The sequence below is a fragment of the Mauremys reevesii genome, linkage group 15 (assembly GCF_016161935.1).
Source record: "Mauremys reevesii isolate NIE-2019 linkage group 15, ASM1616193v1, whole genome shotgun sequence".
NCBI lineage: Eukaryota > Metazoa > Chordata > Testudines > Geoemydidae > Mauremys > Mauremys reevesii.
Genome location: NC_052637.1, coordinates 18,950,832 through 18,971,680, shown reverse-complemented (window position 1 = coordinate 18,971,680; position 20,849 = coordinate 18,950,832). Strand labels below are relative to the sequence as shown.

At 50.7% G+C, this 20,849-nt stretch overlaps 2 protein-coding genes across 3 annotated transcripts in view; one reads left to right on the top strand and one right to left on the bottom strand.

Annotated features, from left to right (window-relative positions):
* DHRS7C (dehydrogenase/reductase 7C) overlaps positions 1-20,849 on the bottom strand; it is a 445,910-nt gene that overhangs the window by 76,049 nt on the left and 349,012 nt on the right. Inside the window, exons 2-3 of one of the 2 annotated variants that reach the window (XM_039501164.1) lie at positions 4,836-4,893; positions 3,561-3,674 (exon numbers count right to left, since the gene is read on the bottom strand). The gene's annotated coding sequence lies outside the window, so the exon portion shown is untranslated. Of the gene's footprint in view, positions 1-3,560; positions 3,675-4,270; positions 4,329-4,835; positions 4,894-20,849 lie in introns of those variants that run through there. The other variant, XM_039501166.1, reaches the window with a different exon arrangement.
* Positions 10,729-20,849, top strand: part of LOC120383262 (E3 ubiquitin-protein ligase TRIM58-like) — a 33,700-nt gene continuing 23,579 nt past the window's right edge. Inside the window, exons 1-2 of the mRNA XM_039501161.1 lie at positions 10,729-10,803; positions 16,458-16,933. Coding sequence (XP_039357095.1) covers positions 16,508-16,933 — 426 coding nt within the window. The 5' untranslated portion in view covers positions 10,729-10,803; positions 16,458-16,507. The remainder of the gene's footprint in view (positions 10,804-16,457; positions 16,934-20,849) is intronic.

Below are 20,849 nucleotides of genomic sequence, written 5' to 3'. Positions count from 1 at the left end.
CCAGCTCCCAGAGAATAAAATATACCTGCATGAAGACAAACCCATCTGGCTCATCTTTACCCTACAGACTTCAAAATCTCTTTCTGAACAAGTCCTTTCATCTCCAATGAGATATTACCCCAGGAGCTTGCTGGAATCTACACCCCCTTTGATCAGAACCTTTCTCAGTCAAGGCAACAGGACAAGTGCATTGGTGCCTCTGCCTGCCTGCTGAGTTGATGAACTGTAATGGTCAGAGCTCACACCAGCATATAAGTATATTGAAGGCAAACCCTAAGGAAATAAAGAGTTTAAATTATTCTCCACAGGTCCCGCGTCCCACTAACATGAATCCAACCCACAGGTCATTTGGGCACAAGTATCAATGTCACGATGCTCCATTGTTAGCACAGTAAATTAAGCTGCAAAATAAAGGATGTTTAAATGATCTCGCTCTATTTTTTACAATTCTCTATTAAGAGGTAATTGATACATACGTACACCAGGCAGGGTCGTTTGGAAGCTGAAGACTTTATGCTTCCATCCCACACCACTGTCAAGATTTAGCAAAGTAGGACAAGTCAGCAAATAAGAACAACCTTACCTATGAGCAACTGCACTACTGGTAACAATTTGCTACCTCTCGCTACTACTGGTATCAAATTACATCAGATAACAGTTTCTTACAACACAGGAACTCCTCACTTAAAGTCCTCCCGGTTAACGTTGTTTCGATATTAAGTTGCTGATCAGTTAGGGAAAATGCTTGTTTAAAGTTGTGCAATGCTCCCTTCTAATGTCTTTGGCAGCCGCCTGTTTTGTCCACTGCTTGCGGGAAGAGCAGCCTGTTGCAGCTAGCTGGTGGGTGGTTGGAACCAGGGTGGACCAGCAACCCCCTTATCAGCTACCCACTCCCCTAAGTTCCCTGTGCAGCAGCTGTCCCTCCCCCCACTGCCATGTGATGCTCCTACCCTCTGCCTTGGAGCTGCTCCCAGAGACTCCTGCTTGCTGTACTGGGGGAGAGGGGCTAATGTTCAGTCTCCCTCCCCCCTCCTGCACCCCCACCCCCCCCATCTTCCATAGAGCAGGAGAGGATGAGGGAGGAGGCAGTAGCTGCTGTCTCAGGGTCTCTCAGCATGATTTAATTAATTAGACAGTGTACTTAAACCTGGGGGGGCTGGGGTCTAAAGGAAAATGTTTTTTTTTCACACAGGGTGTGTGTGTGTGTGTCTCTCCTTCCTGCCTCCTGCCTGCTGTGTGAGTGAGAGAAGAGACCATTGAGGAGGGCATTGTCAATTTGCTAGTTCATTTAGCAGTAAGGCATTCCTGGGAAATATCCCACCCTCTGACTCCTCCACCTCAAAACTCAATCACATCATCACTGTGTGTGTAATTAAATTGTTTGTTTTGTTGTGTGTGTGTGTGTGTGTGTGTGTGTGTGTTTTTGTGTTTTTTCTCATTTGGACTCTCATTTACATTAATTTTTAAATTGATAATTGCATTTATTTAAAAGTCGCATTTTTAAGGAACATAACTACAATTAGAGTTAAGTACTTAGTTTTTAGTTTTTTTTACAATACTCCACATGACACACAGTAACAAGGTTTCAGTTTCCACACTCTGTACCCCCCCACCCCCAGGTCCCCCTGTCCCACTGCATGGCACTGGCTTCATGGCTGGCAAAACAATGGAGCTGCTGGCAGCTGGGCAGAGCTTGGGCAGGGACATCACACAAACAAAATCACACCAACCCAATCACCTTCCCCTGCAGAGCCAGGGTGGGTCCTTCCCAGGCTCCCCTCCCTTGGTGGCCCTCCTGGGGGCAGGGGGGGGGGGGGGGAGGCTGGGGGGGGGGCTGGGCTTGCTGGAGTTTTTGCACTGGCTTTTTCTTTTTTTTAGTTAAGTTTGTTTTTACCACAGTCTTCTCTGTAGTGGGTTCTCTCTCTTGTGTGGAAGGTCTTCTGCTCTTTGAATGATTTTTTTAGATTCCATCCGATTGAATATTATATAGTGAAGAATCCTCTGATGTTTAGGAAGGTATGAGCGGATGATACTTTTGGGAGCATTGATTGTGTTCTTTATGGTTTCTGGATGAATGTCTCTGATTGAAACTTTTCCCACAGTCCAAGCATTTATAGGGTCTCTCTCCTGTGTGGATTCTGCCGTGGTTAATAAGATATGAATGCCGACTGAAGCTTTTCCCACAGTCCAAGCATGTATAGGGTCTTTCTCCTGAGTGGATTCTCCCATGATTAATAAGATGTGAGCGCTGACTGAAGCTTTTCCCACAGCCCAAGCATTTATACGGTTTCTCTCCTGTGTGGGTTCTCTGATGTTTAATCAGAGTTGATTTCTCATTGAAGCTTTTCCCACAGTCCAAGCATTTATAGGGTCTCTCTCCCGTGTGCAGTCTCTGATGCGCAATAAGATTTGCATGCCGACTGAAACTTTTCCCACAGTCCAAGCATTTAAAGGGTTTCTCTTTCGTGTGGGTTCTCTGATGTACAATCAGGGCAGATGGTACATTGAAACTTGTCCCACACTCAAGGCATTTATATGGTCCCTCTCCCATGTGAATTCTCCCATGGTTAATAAGGCTTGAACTCCGACTGAAACTTTTCAAACAGTCCAAGCATTTAAAGGGTTTCTCTCCTGTGTGGGTTCTCTGATGTACAATAAGGGCTGATGGTACTCTGAAACTTGTCCCACAGTCAAGGCATTTATAGGGTCTCTCTCCTGTGTGCACTCTCCGATGAGTAATAAGGTGTGAGCTCACACTGAAGCTTTTCCCACAGTCCAAGCATTTATAGGGTTTCTCTCCTGTGTGGGTTCTCTGATGTACAATAAGGGCAGATGGTGCACTGAAACTTTTCCCACACTCAAGGCACGTACAGGGTTTCTCTCCCATGTGGATTCTCTTATGGTTAATAAGCCCTGAGTGATGACTGATGCGTTTCCCACAGTCCAAGCATTTACAGGATTTCTTTTCTTTGTGATTTGTCTGCTGGGCTGTGGTTTCATTGGGATCCTTTCCTCCTCCTCCACATTTGATGGATTCATCCAGTTTCTTAGTTTGGCAGTTCCCCAGCTTCCTCTCTGACTTGTGGCAATTACTCCAGACTTTTCTCTGTTCCAAGCACTGGGAAAAATTCCCTTCAGCTCTTCTCAAAAAGGTCCCCTGGAGTTCCACTTGATCAGGATCTTCCTGCTGTGGATTACCCTCACTCACTGTCTCATCACCTGCTGAGGGAGAGAGAGAGAATCCAGGCAGGAGTTAGTGCCTGGGCTGATAGAAAGGACAGAAAGGGGAACAGAAAAGAGTGAAAACACAGAAACTGTTGTGGAGACTGAGAAATTGGATTCTCTCTCCACATCCCATCTGAACACTTACAGGGAAGTGAGAAAAATCCTGACAGCTAACAGGGTAGGTGGGAAGGCATGGGCGATATCTGCCACGATGATGCAATATCTTCTGTGTGAGATGAGGCAGAACTGAGGGGGCTCACACCACATTTTGGGGATTTTCAGTTTTTTCCTCCATTTGCCATATAGTTTCTGTGTTAGTGTCACTGACTCCTCACCTGTGTGCATACCTCTTGGGATCTTCCTTTCCTCGGAGGCCTGGAGATCTGGGATCCACGGCTCTTCCCCTGCTTCCAGCCAGGCGATCAGGTCAGGTTTGGGAACGGGGAATCCTGTTCAGTGGGTGAAAACAAGCACGGAGGATTGGTAAAGTATTTGTCACAAAGGGCACATCTTGAGTTTAAATTGACCCCATGATTTCCTGGGGAGGGGTGGGATCTGAACAGATGGGAACATGGTCACTGAGCCCCCTTGGGAGAAGCAAATGTCTGGGGGATGGGGAGTTCTCACACCCTCACTAGGAGTTTTTAGGATATGTGTGCTCTGGGGGACTTGCTGAGGCCCAAATAGCTCTTGTTAAACCTCTGCCTATGTCTAAAACCCCCAGAGCCCTCCCCACACATGGAGCTAGTTCTAGGAAGGTAGGTGCACAGAGATCCGGTGTGTGAGTGAGAATTTATGCAGATAGGATAATACACTGCTTCTGCTCCCATGAAAGCTGGAGGGATGGGGATGAGTTAGCATGTCCATTAGGTTCATGACGCCCTATCCCATTATAGGGGGTTTGGAGGTGAATGGCTCTCTCACATTGGAGTTGTAAACTATGTGACTTATTCCCATCTAATCTAACTGATCAGGGAAGAACCTGACCAAATGCAGAAATGCAGACCCCATGGCTTCAGGAAGCTGAGGGGAAAGAAATCCTTACCCAGTGAGGTCACAGTTTCATAATTCTCCTGCATGACGTCCGTGTAGAGGGCTCTCTGACCTGGGTCCAGCAGAGCCCCCTGCCCCTCAGTGAAATACACAGCCACTTCCTCGAAGGTCACCGGCATCTGAAACAACAGGTGCTCCCCACTCAGTTCCTGATGCCCCAGACAGAATCCCACTATTCATGAGGGAAGAAACTCAAAAATAGGACAGCTCTGGGAGGGCCAGTGGAGAAGAATCCTACCCCCACTCTGCTCACAGTGGCCAGGAGACTCCAAGTAACAAAGAGACGGTGAGAGCACTTTGTCCCTCCCAGCAGATGGAGGAGGGCAGGGTCTTCTCATTTACCATGCACCTACTAGGCACAGGCTGATGTGGAAAGCAGAGCTCTGGGCAGGGGACCCCCGCAACTATCACAGGCCTGTTCATAAATCATGCCCTAGGCTGAGCATGTCCAGGCAAGTTTATCACACCCTATCCCCCTCCCTGCCTCACCCTGTGTATTTCCTGCCCCTCCTTCTCTTCAACCACCCTCCCCAGCAACTCCTGACAAAATCCCCTACCTGAACTGGATCCACCACAGCCATTTCCCTTCCTTGTCCCCTAGGAAGATGGAATGACCTGGAGCAAAATGTGGTTGTTATTCTGCAGCCTGTCAAGGTTAGAAAGACAATTGGGGATGTTCTCAAATTATCATTAGTCAATTTTACACCCTGATCCTCCCAGGCTTTTCCTGCGGACAGACACTCAACTCCTCCATACTGGGAAAACCTTCAGCTACGTTATTACAACACAGACCTGAACCTTCCCATTGGGATTAAACCCACCTGACACTTTTAAACCCCCCAGTAACAGTGTCTCCGAGCCAAACGCTAGAAAAGAACAGAATCAAAGGAGCCACTTTCCCCCAGCAGCACAGGGACTAGACAGAGGCAGGAACTGGCTTTTCCTTTCTCTACTCCTCACTTTCCCAGGAAAGTCAATCCACTCCGGAGTGCTGCAGGAAATGGAGTTAGGCAGGGTTGGGAACCAGGAACCTCTCTCCCCACTTATTGCTCCTGTTGCCCCTTCTAGTCTCTCCTGTGTCCCTTCTGCATGGAAGAGCTGGTTACTGTCTTGCCATTCCTGTGGATGTTTCTTCTCCTGTAGCTACTGCCACTGCTAACAGAAGTGTGAGCCTCAGTGTGTTAAGGGCAGCAGCTGTGGGACTCACAGACAGAGGAGGTTTGTGCAGACTCACTTTCCCGCCTGTCCCTTCCCCCAGGTCTCTCTCATCACTTGGAGTTTCTGGCTCAGGAACTGATGCCAGCAGAGCCCAGGGCTACCGTAGAGGGCTAGCTCCAGCCACGAGAGAAAGTCCCTCCTCCTCCCGGCTGGGCACAGCGGATTTTAATGATAGTCTGTCCCAGCACAGATCATGCAGCAGCTGCTTAGTCTGGACTCCCAGATCACAATGGAGGCAGCATCATGTGCCCCAGGAAACCCAGCTAACTCTAGGGCTCCAGTACCCTCAGCACAGGGCCTGACAGTGGCCTCCTCTGCCTTAGCAATGACCCTTAGTTTTATTCTTTCTATTCACCCATCCTGGCTGGCTAGAGCAGGCTGAGATACAGAGCCAAGCTGTGCCTGGAGGCAGGCCAGTCTGTCTGCAGCAGTGTGTTCCTTGTGGGGTCTCTGTCCCAGCCCTTTCCCAAATTCTCCCTCTCTGGGGAACCACATTCCCTAGGAACAGGCAGCGCCTCTGAGCACCAAAGAGACATCCTACATAGAAGACACTGTGACAACGGGCAGACAGAACGGAGACCAGGACTTGGGGGTGATGGTTCCTGGCCCCGAGAGGCTGCCCAGACCCAGAGACAGGGGACATGTTTCCCAGTGACAATGAGTCTGGCTGGGATTCACTCTGGGAAGAGGCTGATCCAGAGTTTGTAAGCTTTTATTCACAGCCTGCACCCAGTATTTCAGCCCCACCCCAGCTCAGGGTTGTGAGGTCAATCCTTGAGGGGGCTGTTTAGGGATCTGGGGCAAAAACTGGGGCTTGGTCCTGCTGCGAGCAGAGGGTTGGACTAACTACCTCCTGAGGTCCCTTCCAACCCTGGTAATCTATGGTGATGCCAGGGCCGCCCAGAGGATTCCGGGGGCCCGGGGTCTTCGGCAGCAGGGGGCCCTTCCGTTCCGGGACCCGCCGCCGAAGTGCCCCAAAGACCCGTGGCGCCCCCTCGCCGCCGCCGAATTAGCGCCGAAGCGGGACCCGCCGCCGAAGTGCTGCCCGGTCTTTGGTGGTAATTCGGCAGAGGGGGGCCTCCGCCGCAGGTCTTTGGGGCACTTCGGCAGCGGGTCCCGGAAGGGAAGGGCCCCCTGCCGCCGAATTACCACCGAAGACCGAGCTGAACTTTGGCGGCAGGTCCCGCTCTGTCTTCGGCAGTAATTCACCAGCGGGGGATCCTTCCGCCCTGGAGCGGAAGGACCCCCTGCCGGCGAAGACCGGGAGCGAAGAAGCTCCTGCGCCCGGCCCCGCAAGAGTTTTCCGCCCCCCCCGGAGCGAGTGAAGGACCCCACTCCAGGAGCCCCGAAAAACTCTGGTGGGGGCCCCTGTGGGGCTCAGGGCCTGGGGCAAATTGCCCCTCTTGCCCCCCCCCCGGGCAGCCCTGGGTGATGCTGCTGGGCCCTGACTCCCAAGCTGCTCCCCACCTGCTATTCCAGCCCCAGGCGAGCTAACCCCGCCTCTCGCTAATGACTATTAAATCCAGACGGCTCCCGCCCCCGGCCCCTGGGGTGTCCCCGCGGGGCGCTTCCACGGGCGGCCGGACTCGGGGCGCGACGCAGCCGGACCGAGCCTCTCTCACGCTCCCGCCCACCCAGGAGGGCCTCGGGCGGGGCTGCGCTCGGGCCGCGCCTCCCTGCACGCCACGGGCTGCGGAGGGGCGGGGGGAAGTGACGTGTGAGCGGGGCGGAAGTGGAAGCTGCGCCGTTGGAGAGAGGTGGGGCCGGGCTCTTGCCGGTGTCGGGTTCGGGTTCAGCCCCAGCCCCGCCCCTCCCCCAGCGCAGGGCTCCGCAGAACGGTCGCTACCCCGCGCTCTACCTGTGGTGCCGGAGCTCCTGGGACCGGAGCCACACTCTGACCCCCTCCCCCCGCTTCCCCTCCCCCACCCCCGCTTCGCGCAGCGGATGCGGAGCCCGGGGGGAGCAGCCGGTGCAGGGTGAAGAGCTGGCGGCGCCCGGCTTCCATCTCTGCCAGCAGCCGGACTGAGATGTGCGCAGGGGACTGCAGCTGGGAGCAGCCTGGGGCCAAACCCTCCCCCTGCAGCCCGGGTGGCACCGGGGGCACCGCTCCCTGCGGGTGGGGGATGGGCAGGTCTCTCTCACCTTCCCTCCAAGCGGTGCCCGCCCTGGGAGCAGGGGCTGGGGGCGGGAAGGGGGGTCCTGGCCGGGCTGGGGGCTCTGCCCTGCGAGAGGCTCCTGGAGCAGCGGGACTGTCAGCGCTGGAGATTCCCCGTTCCGGGGTCCCAGCAGCAGCCGCCGCCGGGGCTCGGGGATCTTGCAAGGAGCGCGGGCTCCCCACAGCGCCCCAGAGTCACTGCAGCGAGAGCGAGTCACTTCCTGCTGCCTGGTCTGAGTGACCCCAGTGATGGGCCGCATCCCAGCTGCTCCTGGGTCCTAGCGATCAAGGGATTGCACTGCAGCCCCCTGCCCCAGAGCCTGCCTCCCGGGGCCCCAGTTGCCCTGGGCAGGGGCAGCTTCTCTCAGCAGCAAGGCGTTGACCTGCATAGAAGCCACAGTATCAGTGGGCAGAAAGGAGACCCGCAGATCCCCGGGAGGGGGGAAAAGAGGAGTTTCTACAGAGATTGGGGCTAGTTCTAGAGAGCTCTGCCCCCCCAGTATCAAGAGGAAGATGGGGGGGTGTGTGGAGGCGGGGTGACGGGTCCTGGTCCTGGTCCTAGAGAGACTGTCTGGGACCAGGAGCTGCAGGTGATGTTTCTTGGTGACACTGACTTTCTGTGTTATTCACTTTGGTAACCAGGGCTATCCTTAGGATTTATGGTGCCCTAGGCAGGCTTATTAAACTGGTGCCCCTGTTAGTGTGACGAGACAGCAAGTGTGAAAAATCGGGACGGGGTGGGGGACTGTCTCTATAAAATCGGGACATCTGGTCACCCTAACCCCTGTGCCTGTCTTGCTCCTAGCAACACAAACATAAGCTTATGTTTTCAGTTAGTCTCCTGTTGTATCCAACATTGTGTAAGGCATGCCACCCAGGTGACTGCCCCAAAACAGAGTGCTAATATGATGATTTTGAATATCGCTGATGAACAAAGAGATAAAGAAAGATTAATATGTGGAATCCAGCAAAATGTTGGTCATGGCGTAGCTTGACCAAAAGAGGGATTGTGAAAGTAGAATGAATTATATTGTAAAAATAAGAATGGATTAAAGAAATGTTGTATGTACCTTTAAGCAGAAATAAGAAATGTTGAAATAGAGGTGCCAGGAAAAGAAACATTAGGCATAAACAATGGTGCTAATGGTGAAACATTAATAGAAGATCGGTAATAGTTAATAAGGAAATAAGATAACATTACCTGTGTTAGACATGTATATCTGATTCTGCTTCCTTTGTTATCTTGTTAAGTTCTCCCCCTTTTATCTGTATAAACAAGACAGTTTGTGTCTCGCATGGTGCTGACATTATCTGGGTGCTATTAGCAGAGCGCTGTGCTAATAAAACAGAGTGGTCTGACAAACTGTGAGTCCCGAGTCTAACTTTGACAACTGCATGCAGCACCAGGGGATCCCCATCCCCTGTTCTTAATGTGATAGCCTGGACTTCCCACACAGTCCTCAGTACACCACAACTTCCTCAACTTTGGAAAAGTCACTGAGTGGAATAGGAAAAAAAGGGAAAAGTGATGGGGGGAAAACGGAGCCCTGGAAATTATTAATTGTATTGCACTGTATTGTATTGTTACCCAGTAATTCTCTGGAGAGTTAAAATCCACACTGTGTACGGTGCCCTGAGGCTTAGAGATCCTGAGCATTGCCCCAGGTTCTGCTGCTCACTTTCCCATGGGCAAAGGGGAATTCAGCAGATGCCTGCAGCATGCAGGGATGCAGATCAGAGGTGGAAAAGGAGGCCCCGATTCTGGTGGATCTAACCAGTAAATACCATGAGAAAACTTCAGATGATGCAGCATGTGGTAGCCCATCTTCTACCTAACACTGGGGATGTGACCCCATCATCCTGCCATTCCCACACCCTGCCCAACTCCCACTGAGCCTTACTGCAGTCACCATCCTGCCATTCCCACACCCTGCCCAACTCCCACTGAGCCTTACTGCAGGGGCCGGATCCACAAACGAACTGGGCCCCAATTCTCAGAACCCCCTTCTCTCCCCATGCACCCAATCTGCTGCAGCAGCTGGGACCACTGAATTGGGGATAGGGCCTGCTCAATGACAGGTGCCCAGCTCTGGAACCTCCTTCCTCCCCCACCCCACACAATGGCCTTGGAGAATGTGCACGGACCTAACCACTGTCAGAGCAAACTGCCTGGCCCAGCTCTGCACAGCAGCTCCCCACAGCGACCCCTGAGGGAAAGGGCAGGCCGTGTGCACTAGTGGATAGGACACAGAACTGACAATAGGTGTCCTGGGCTCTATTCCCAGCCCTGGCTCTGACGGGTGCTGTGACTTGGATAATCGGGGCTACAGCACCTAGCACAGTGGGGCGCTGGTCTGAGCTGGGGCCTGTGGGTGCTACTGTAATACAGTAATAATGGAGGAGACGCAGAGGGAGGGGGAGATTAGTGCTTACATGTCTCAGCAAGTGATGAGACAAGGGGACAATCCTGATCCTCAGACTGAGCGATTGCTTTATAACGTCAGTCAAGATACTGTGGTGATGGACATTGGGTTCTGTAACAGACACAGGTGGTGTGTGCAGGGATAGCCAGACGCATGAGAGATGTGATGCTCACATGCACAATTGTTCCCTGTATAGCGTCCTTGCCGAGAGCAGCTGGAGCGACTGGCTGGAGCTGAGGAGAGGCCAAGCTGCAGGAACGAGCTGACATGAGGATGGCCATGGCTCCTTGTCACAATGATTATTCCCAACTCACCCGCAGCAGGAGGCAGTTGGCAGAAGGGAAATGCCCGGTTGCTGTTAGGGCAGCACCTTTATGGGAACAAGGAAGTGAAATTAAACCTGTCATTCCTGGTTCACACGGGGGCAAGCAGGAGAATCAGGCCAAGCGAACGTGAGGAAGCTGCCAACTGGCCTGTGTGATCTGATAAGTCTGCACAGCAGCTGCTCCATGCAGAGCGGGGGTGTGGGGAGGACACACCCTGACGGGGCCAGGCTGTTGTGGTGGAGGGCGGTTCTCTCCCCAGGCCCAGTGGTAGGTGGTGCCTGTGGGTGGAGAGGACACAGAGCTGCTCACTCCAGAGCGGCCCCGAGCTTGAGGGAAGCACAGGGGGCCTGGCAGCTCCCAGGGACAGACAGAGCTGGGGAGACATTGAGTCCGGAGACAGCCGGTAAGGACTGACTGGCCCCACCCCCACCATCTCTTCATTCGTGCCCTGGGGCATCTGCACAGAGGGACTGGAGACCTCCTCTGCCATTCCCCATCACATCGCCCGTGGAGCCAGGCAGAGCTGGGAGCTGGGAACCTCCCTCCCCACTTCATTCCCCTGCTGCCCTTTTAAGTCTCCATCTCGCCTTCTCCCTCCTTCCCCCTCTCCCCTCCCCTCGGGCTGGCAGACTCCGCCCCTGGCCTGGCCCAGGGTGTTCGCTCTCCCGGAGCTGGCTCGGCTCCTGCAGATACTCGAGAGCAGAGCCTGGGCTGGGGGGTCAGGGAGGGCAGCAGCTCTGGGACTCATAGACCCCTGGGAGCAGAGGTGGGGTGAAGAGGGGCCATTTGTGCAGAGTCACTTTCCTGGGGGCTCCGGCTCAGGACGGTCATGCAGGGATCCAGGGATCTGCCTGTGCCTGAAACACCTGGAGCAGGAACAGCAAAGCCTAGACCACACATGGCAAATGGAGAGTGACAGAAGCCTGGTCTACACTACGCGTTTAAACCGGTTTTAGGAGCCTAAAACCGATTTAACGCCACAACCGTCCACACTAAGAGGCCCTTTATATTGGTATAAAGGGCTCTTTAAACCGGTTTCTGTACTCCTCCCTAACGAGAGGAGTAGGGCTAATATCGGTATTAACATATCGGATTGGGGTTAGTGTGGCCGCAGATCGACGGTATTGGCCTCCGGGCGGTATCCCACAGTGCACCACTGACCGCTCTGGACAGCAGTCTGAACTCGGATGCAGTGGCCAGGTAGACAGGAAAAGCCCCGCGAACTTTTGAATATTTCCTGTTTGCCCAGCGTGGAGCTCCGATCAGCATGGGTGGTGATGCAGTTAAAAATCAAAATAAAGAAAGAGCTCCAGCATGGACGATGCGGACGTGATCGCTGTAAGGGCAGGCAAATCTGTTCTATCAGCCAAAATCATTTTTTAAATATCTCCAGACAGATGCCATAGCAGGGACTCAGCGCACTGCTGCGTGGCAAGCGTAACGGAAAGCCAAAGAATCAAATGGACGCTCATGGACTGGAGGACTCAAGCTATCCCACAGTTCCTGCAGTCTCTGAAAAGCATTTGCATTCTTGGCTGAGCTCCAAATGCTTCTAGGGTCAAAAACAGTGTCCACGGTGGGTCAGGGCATAGCTAGGCAATTTACGCACCCCCCCACCCACCCCCAGAAGTGAAAGGGAAAACAATCCTGTCTTGACTCTTTTACATGTCACCCTATCTTTACTGAATGCTGCAGATAGATGGGATGGTGCAGCACTCAACACCAACATTCTTGCTCCCCCCCCGCCATGGGTGGCTGATGGTGCAATATGACTGATACCCATCGTCATCATCAGCCTATTGGCACATGGGGCAGTGCAAAAGGCCTGGTAACCATGCGTACTAACATCGGTCAGGTCGATCGAGGGCGCCTGGCCCTAACTTTTCCTGGTAGATGGTACAATATGGCTGATAACCATCATCATCGTAGCAACAGGGGGCTGAGCTTCATCAGCCCCCACCCTTCATGTGTAAAGAAAAGATTCAATTGCCCCTGGACTAGCAGCAGGATGCTGGGCTCCTCTCCTCCACACTCCTTAATGTCCTATGTGGACTATCATAGCAACTGGAGGCTGCCTTCCACTCATTTCTCACTAACAAGTATTCCTGCATTCTTTATTACTTCATCACACAAGTGGGGGGGACAATGCTATGGTAGCCCAGGAAGGCTGGGGAAGAATGGAATGAACAGGTGGGGTTGTTGCAGGAGCACCCCCTGTGAATAGCATACAGCTCATAATCTATGCAGGATCTGACACAGAGCAGCTGTGCTCTCTGGTTCTCTGATACAGTGGTTCTCTAGTACACTTGCCCATATTCTAGGCAGGACTGATTCTATTTTTAGATACCAAAAAGGAGGGATTGACTCAGGGAGTCATTCCCAATTTTGGCTTTTGTGCCCCTGGCTAAGAGCAGCCAGGGGCACTTATGACAGCAGCAAATGGAACAGTGCAAAAGGACTGGTAGCCATGCCCATCTTATTACCAATTTATGGTATGGTAGATGGTACAATATGGCTGATAACCATCTCTGCTATCATGCAAAAGCAAAAGCATGCAGCTGTGTAGCACTGCTGAATCGCCTCTGTGAGCGGCATCTAGTACACATACGGTGACAGTCACAAAAGGCGAAACAGGCTCCATGATTGCCATGCTATGGCATCTTCCAGGGCAATCCAGGGAAAAAAAGGCATGAAATGCTTGTCTGCCATTGCTTTCCCAGCGGAAGGAGTGACTGACGACATTTACCCAGAACCACCCGCGACAATGATTTTTGCCGCATCAGGCACTGGGATCTCAACCCGGAAATGCCAAGGGGCGGGGGAGGCTGCGGGAACTATGGGATAGCTACGGGATAGCTACCCACAGTGCAACGCTCCAGAAATCGACGCTAGCCTCGGACCATGGACGCACACCACCGATTTAATGTGTTTAGTGTGGCCGCGCGCACTCGATTTTATAAAATCTGTTTTACAAAACCGGTTTATGCAAATTCGGAATAGTCCCGTAGTGTAGACGTACCCAGACACGTCACAGGGCAGGGACAGGAAAACACACAGGACTTGTGTAAATCAGGAGTTACCCACTGGAGTCACTGGGGCTGATTCCCCAGATTGCAGAGGCGGCAGTCCAGGATTCTCTCCCTCCTTCCCAGGAGCCCGTGATGGGGGATGCAGCCCCAGGCACTTTAAGAGTGGGGCCGGGGTTAGTGCCAGCTCAAGGAGAGGCAGATGCTCTCAAGTGGCACTGGGTTCAGCAGAACCCTATTAGGGGTCAGGCTAGGGATAAGTGATACTCAGAAAAGTTATGAATTTTTGTGGAAGTTGGTTTTCCTGGGACTGGCCCATTGTGAGTAAAGCTGAGTGGATTCAGAGTGACCAGTCTGAGTCTTCAGTTCACAACCTCCATTTTCTGTCCCAGCACCTCAGACTTGATGAGAGGCCCCAGCCCCCATGGAAACCAAGGTGAACTGCAGGTTCCCAGGGGCAATGGAAGCTCCCTAAAAGTGGGGGGATCCTCAGCACCCAAATGTGGTTCTGCCCTTCACTGCCCATTCCCCCCAAGGCCCTGCCCCTGCATCATCTCTTCTCCATGAGCCCCCACCCTCATGCTGTCCACTCCCCACAAGGCCACTTGCACGCCTCTTCTGAGGCCCTGCCACCACGCTGCTTCTTCCCCTAAGATCCTGCCCCCTGCTTGCTCCCCTCCACCCTCTCCCCCCTGTCCAGCACCCCTGTCTGAGCTTCTTCCCAAAATCATGCAATGAACCATCCCTGTTAGGAGGTGCTGGGGGCCTCTGCTCCAAAATCTGTGGATCCATGGCCAGTGAAATCCAGTATGGAAGGAGGCTGCCAGTGTCTCTCAGAGGAGGGCAGGGACTGATTCAGTGGTGTGGCTTCAGTTTAAGAATTCCTCCCTTGGTGCTGACAATCTTGCTGACTCCACCCAGTATCTGCTCTTCTGTTTCTGGTTTCCTCCACTGGGTGACAGCACCCTACAGATAAGGTTGAAGCAAGCTTATGTTTAACACCTGGTCTTTTAAATGCTATATAATCTAAATGCTGCTGTGGATTGTCTTGAAAACTACTGTGCCTTCTGCAGGTCTGGGCTAGTGTTTATGGTTCAAATGTAAAAAGTTATCCGAGTAAGGGCTTCCCAGGGGGCAGGGCCCCACCTCCTCAAAAAAGTGACAGTAACATTTTCTTGTTATAGGTTTCAGAGTGGTAGCCATGTTAGTCTGTGTCAGCAAAAAGAACAAGGAGTACTTGTGGCACCTTAGAGACTAACAAATTTATTTGGACATAAGCTTTTGTGGGCTAAAACCCACTTCATCAGATACATGCCCTGGAAAATACAGCGGGCAGATATATATATATATATACACACAGAGAACATACCAACTCTAATGAGGCTAATCAATTAAGGTGGGCTATTATTAGCAGGAGGAAAAAAAGCTTTTGTAGTGAAAATCAAGATGGCCCATTTCAAACAGTTGACAAGAAGGTGTGAATAACAGTAGGGGGAAAATTGGCATGGGGAAATTCTTTATTCAAGCCTAATTTAATGGTGTCCAGTTTGCAAATTAATTCCAGTTCTGCAGTTTCTTGTTGGAGTCTGTTTTTGAAGTTTTTTTGTTGAAGAATTGCGACTTTTAGGTCTACAATTGAGTGTCCGGGGAGGCTGAGGTGTTCTCCAACTGGTTTTTTAATATTATAATTCTTGATATCTGATTTGTGTCCATTTATTCTTTTGTGTAGAGACTGTCCGGTTTGGCTAATGTACATGGCAGAGGGGCATTGCTGGCACATGATGGCATATATCACATTGGTAGATGTGCAGGAGAACGAGCCTCTGATGCTGTGGACATCATTAAATTAGGCTTGAATAAAGACCGGGAGTGGATGGGTCATTACACAAAGTAAAAACTATTTCCCCATGCTATTTTTTCCCATACTGTTACTTACACCTTCTTGTCAACTGTTTGAAATGGGCCATCCTGATTCTCACTACAAAAATTTTTTTTCTCCTGCTGATAACAGCCCACCTTAATTGATTAGTCTTGTTAGAGTTGGTATGGCAACTCCCATTTTTTCATGTTCTCTGTGTATATATATCTTCCTACTGTATTTTCCAGTGCATGCATCTGATGAAGTGGGTTTTAGCCCATGAAAGCTTACGTCCAAATAAATTTCTTAGTCTCTAAGGTGCCACAGGTACTCCTTGTTCTATTTTCTGGTTATAATATTTTTGCACAAACTTGGGGCTCAGCCTATTGCTCTGATTCTACCCAAATTGATACCAGCTGCTGAGGATTGATCTCAGCTAATGCCTGGCACCTGGTGCCCCTTTGGGGCAGCAATACTGTAAAAGTTAATAATTGTTAAAGTTAGCTCCAGCTAGTAACTGTCTCAAGCCTGGGTGTTGGTGCTGCAGAGACACGTGTAGCAGGGCTGCTGCTCTGTCACAGGAGAGTGTATAGAAGCATAGCCGATGTTAGTCACTGGGTAGCTCAAGGCAACATGCTGCAGGGATCAGAGAAGAGCAATTACCTAGAGACTGTCTGCTGTGCACTATTACCCCGTCTGCCTCAGGAAATGGGCTTCTGTTGGAAACTTTGTCTGAAGGGCAGAGCTTTTTCTTTAACAGTCGATATTTCAAAGTTCTCTAAAACCCCATGTGTATCCTTTAAATATTGCTGTGTCATATTAGGGGCAGGGATAGAGTTAGTGATGCAAGTTGTGGTCATTTGGTGAAGGCATTGCTCAGATATCGCTCTCCCTCAGCAATAAAGAGCTGATTGTCACAAAGTGCTCTAAATCCATTGGATCTACCAATATGATTTTATTAGAGCCTCATATGTGTGTGTATATACTGTGTGTGTGTATATATACACACACACACACACACACATATGAGCTCTAATAACCTACAGAAGGTCAATAAACTTTTCTCATCTGTTCTCTCCATCTCACCCCATTTCACTTTCCCATCTACTCTGACACACTCCCCCCATTCCCACCCCCACCCCCATTCCCTCACCTCATTCTGTGCATGTGAAGAGCTGATCCAAGCAGCAAGGGGACCGGCCATCAACAAGACACAGACAGCCATGGCCTCAGCAGCTCCCACAGAGGAAGTGTTAGAAGCAGCCACTTGTTCCATCTGCCTGGAGTATCTGACAGAGCCGGTGACCATAGACTGTGGGCACAACTTCTGCCGAGCCTGCATCACCCAGTACAGTGATTACAGGGAGCCTGAATCAGGCACAGTGATCCCCTGTCCCCAGTGCCGAGCTCCCTTCCAGAAAGGAAAACTCCGCCTCAACAAGCAGCTTGCTGATATTGTAGAGAACATAAAAAAATGGGGGTTAAAGCCAGGGAATGCGCAGAAGGAGAATCTTTGTCAGATACATGAGGAGAAGCTCCAACTCTTCTGTGAGGAGGACAGAGAAGCCATCTGTGTGATTTGCAGGGAGTCCCGGGCTCACCGCACTCATGCTGTGGTCCCCATAGAGGAGGCTGCCCAGGATTACAAGGTGAGAATCACACACTTTAAGGAACCCCTTAAAGGCCCCGTTGTGTTTCTCCCCAGAGCCAGCTGCTGGGGGCTGAGTGGGAACTCACATGGCTTAAGAGAGGTAGCTCCAGGTGCTGCCAGACTGAGCAGTGAGAGGTCCAGCTGCCTCCCCCACCCTCTGCCAGACAGGTAGTGAAGAGTGGAGCCAACCATGTCTATCTCTGTGCCAGGCTGGGCATCCAGTGCCAGGTGACCACAGCCACCTTAGGGAACCTGAGTGGAGGAAACCAGGGCTTGTGCCTTTTCCTCTTCAGTGTGTGGGTGAGGCCCAAGGGGTTGGCTCAGACATTGGATTTTGGGCTTGTTGGCACCTTTGCAACATCAGGAAGGTGGCACCATGGATTCTGCATTACATGGATGTCTCCCAGGAGGCTCAGGCATGTCTCAGTGCAGCTTTCCCCAGCCTAGGCAGGATGTGTGTGTGGCGTGTGGAGATCCATGAAGTTGTTTGAAGAGCGGCCAAATGGAGGGGAAGTGGAGCCTGTGGGGAGCAGGCAAAGGAGGGGGATCCAGTCAGTGTGGGAAACAGGTAGCTTTGGCCCTGAAATGAGTGACTTCCCCCAAACAAGGATCACCTGAGAGCTGAGGCAATGCACTGTTACAGGTTGGGGACCAACTGGCTAAGCAGCAGTTCTTCAGAAAAGAACCTAGGGATTACAGTGGACAAGAAGCTGGATATGAGTCAGCAGTGTGCCCTTGTTGCCAAGAAGGCCAACGGCATATTGGGCTGTATTACTAGGAGCATTGCCAGCAGATTGAGGAAAGTGATTATTCCCCTCTATTTGGCACTGGTGAGGCCACACCTGGAGTACTGTGTCCAGTTTTGGTCCCCCCACTACAGAAGGGATGTGGACAAATTGGAGAGAGTCCAGCAGAGAGCAACGAAAATGATTAGGGGGCTGGAGCACATGAATTATGAGGAGAGGCTGAGGGAACTGGGGTTATTTAGTCTGCAGAAGACAAGAGTGAGGGGGGATTTGATAGCAGCCTTCAACTGTCTGAATGGGAGTTCCAAAGAGGATGGAGCCAGGCTGTTCTCAGTGGTGACAGATGATAGAACAAGAAACAATGGTCTCAAGTTGCAGTGGGGGAGGTCTAGGTTGGATATTAGGAAATACTATTTCACTAGGAGGGTGGTGAAGCACTGGAAAGTGAAGCATCTAGGGAGGTGGTGGAATCTCCATCCTTAGAGGTTTTTAAGACCTGGCTTGACAAAGCCCTGACTGGGATGATTTAGTTGGTGTTGGTCCTGCTTTGAGCAGGGGACTGGACTAGATGATCTCCTGAGGTCTCTTCCAACCCTAATATTCTATTATTCTATAATGGGAAAAGGGACATAGAGAAATGTTATGTTTGGACTAGCAGAGAAGGCAATAGACAGATAGACAGCTTCTGCTGTGGTGGCTTTATTGTTCAGCTGCGCAATTGAAACTAACATGAAAGCGAGGCTTTGCACTGGAAAGGGTGGAGTGCTCAAATATTTAAAGGATCAGTAGATCACATTCATCTACCCTGCTTTAAAAAAACATTCCAAACACATATACATTATCAATTACATGGCTAACATGAAACACTGTATAACGTAAGTAATAATTGCAGGTGGACTACTGTGTACTTTTAAATGGCAAGGGATCATTCTCTATACTCAGTACTCTAACTAAACAATTTATAAGTTCAGGTGCACAGCTCGTTATTGTATTCTCCTGTGATGGTGGTGTGGCAATGTCCTGAACTACAGGAACAGTCAGTGGCAAGGAATCAACTGGATCTGGTATGCAATCACCTGGATCTCGTACCAAAGTTTTTCTTAACAAGTTGTTAAAACTAGGAGTTGTAATGGAAGGAGATTCAATCGAGGAACAGAAAGTCCTATTATCGAGGCTGCAACTGGTCCATATGTGATCTCCATAAAATACCATTGGCTAGCTTTACCAAAAACAATACAAGTCCTGTGCATTTTACAAATTCTCCAGGCATCCATTTCTCTCCACAACTGTACTTGTGAGTCCACATTAAGTCTCGAACTTGAAAAGAACAATGATGAGTCTCACATAATCAATCACTTTGCACAGATTGGGATTTGGCTACAAGTGCAGCAATATCAGGATGTAGCAGGTCCCAAAAGGTACACAAAGATTGTTTCACAAAAAGCATTTCAGTTGACTCCTGGGTAGTAGCATGTGGTGTGTGCCTGTAGATGAGCAAGGAATTTTCCAGTCTCTGACTGAAAATAGACTTGTTAGCTCTTAAGTGTTGATTAAGTTTCTGTACAAAGAGTTCTGCTAGTAAGTTTGAAGACAGATAATATGGAGCAGAGCATATGTGCTGAATTCCATTTGAAGCCAGGAACCTCTGAAATTCTGCAGAACAGAACTTAGGTCCATTATCACTCACTAACTGTAACAGTAAACCAAATTATCTGAACAAGGTGCAAAGATGTCCAATGATCTTAGCAGTGGTAGTAGACGTCATGCTGAAAACTACTGGTCATTTCAAATGGCATTGACTATGACCAAAAACACGTAACCTAAAAATCTCGCAAAGTCCACGTGATTAAGTGTCCAGTGCATCTGAGTCCACAACCAAGGTGTTCGAATAACCTAGCCAGGATCATGTTGAATAGTATAGCACTTCATCTTCTTCCAGTACCTTTGTTAATCCCGGCCAACTGACATGTCTCCAGGCTATGAACTTCATCTGTACGATTCCAAGATGAGCTTTGTGAAGAGCTGCCAAACCTGAGACTGAACTGATTTTGGAATGATCTTTCACATTTCCCACAAGATGCAACCATAATTCACAGATAATTCACATTGACATGACATGAATTGTGTAAACTGGGGATTCTTATAATCCAACCCTGTATCTTGTAGTACCATTCCCTTCACAAGAGAAAGCACATTATCCTCGGCAGTTTCTTTGTTGATTCCTGTGCTAGTAATAAGTGAGACAGAACATTTCATCCGAAGTTTCTTTGGGTAAATGAGAGGGAGTATGGCTTGTGTGATGGCCTATCAACACTGCCATGCTGAGTCCCTTTATGGAACTGAATAGTATAGGAATGAGCCAAAAGTAGCAATGCCCATCATTGCATGGGAGCAGTAGCTAATGAAGGAATTCCATTTTTCAGTCCAAATATTGAAAGTAAGGGCAATGAGCCATCTGCAAAGTAACATGTCTATGTAGTGAGGCACAGTAGCCTCCCATTGACCCAGAGGGGGAGGGACCTGACCCCTGCAGTAACAGGTCCTGCATATGCCATGCCTTAGATATTCCTAATGGGAGAGATGGAGCTTGAGAAGTTCATTAAGTATCTGGCCAAGAGCCAACAGCAGCTGCAGGTGTCATAACTCCAGCAACAACAACAACTGGTACAGGTGCTGGGGGCCAAACAACAGTAACTGTTCTGGCATTTGGGGGCCCAACACCATGAGGAGCAGCAACAGTGTCTCCAATAGCTTGTGACCCTGCTGCCTGGACCTAGCGGGCAACCTCCCAGGAGCACAATGAATCCCCCGCTTTCCCGTTGCCCATATGGCTTTCTAAGATGACCCCAAAGCTTTTCTTGTGATGTTTGAGCAGGTCACATTGGTTGCCCGGTGCCCCCAGAGCAGTGGGCCACCCTCTTGGCCCCCTACTTGACTGGGGCAACCCAGATCGCCTATCGGGGGCTCCCAATCAATGAGGCACAAGATTATGGATTCAGGAAGTTGGCCATTTTAGATGCCTTGGACATCATGCTGGAGACCTTCTGCCAGCGATACTGGACTAACACCTACACGCCGGGGGCATATAAAAGACCTCTGCTGGTGATGGCTGCACCCTGAGCAATGATCAGCGGGCAAGACTGCTGAGCAGATCACCCTAGAGCAGTT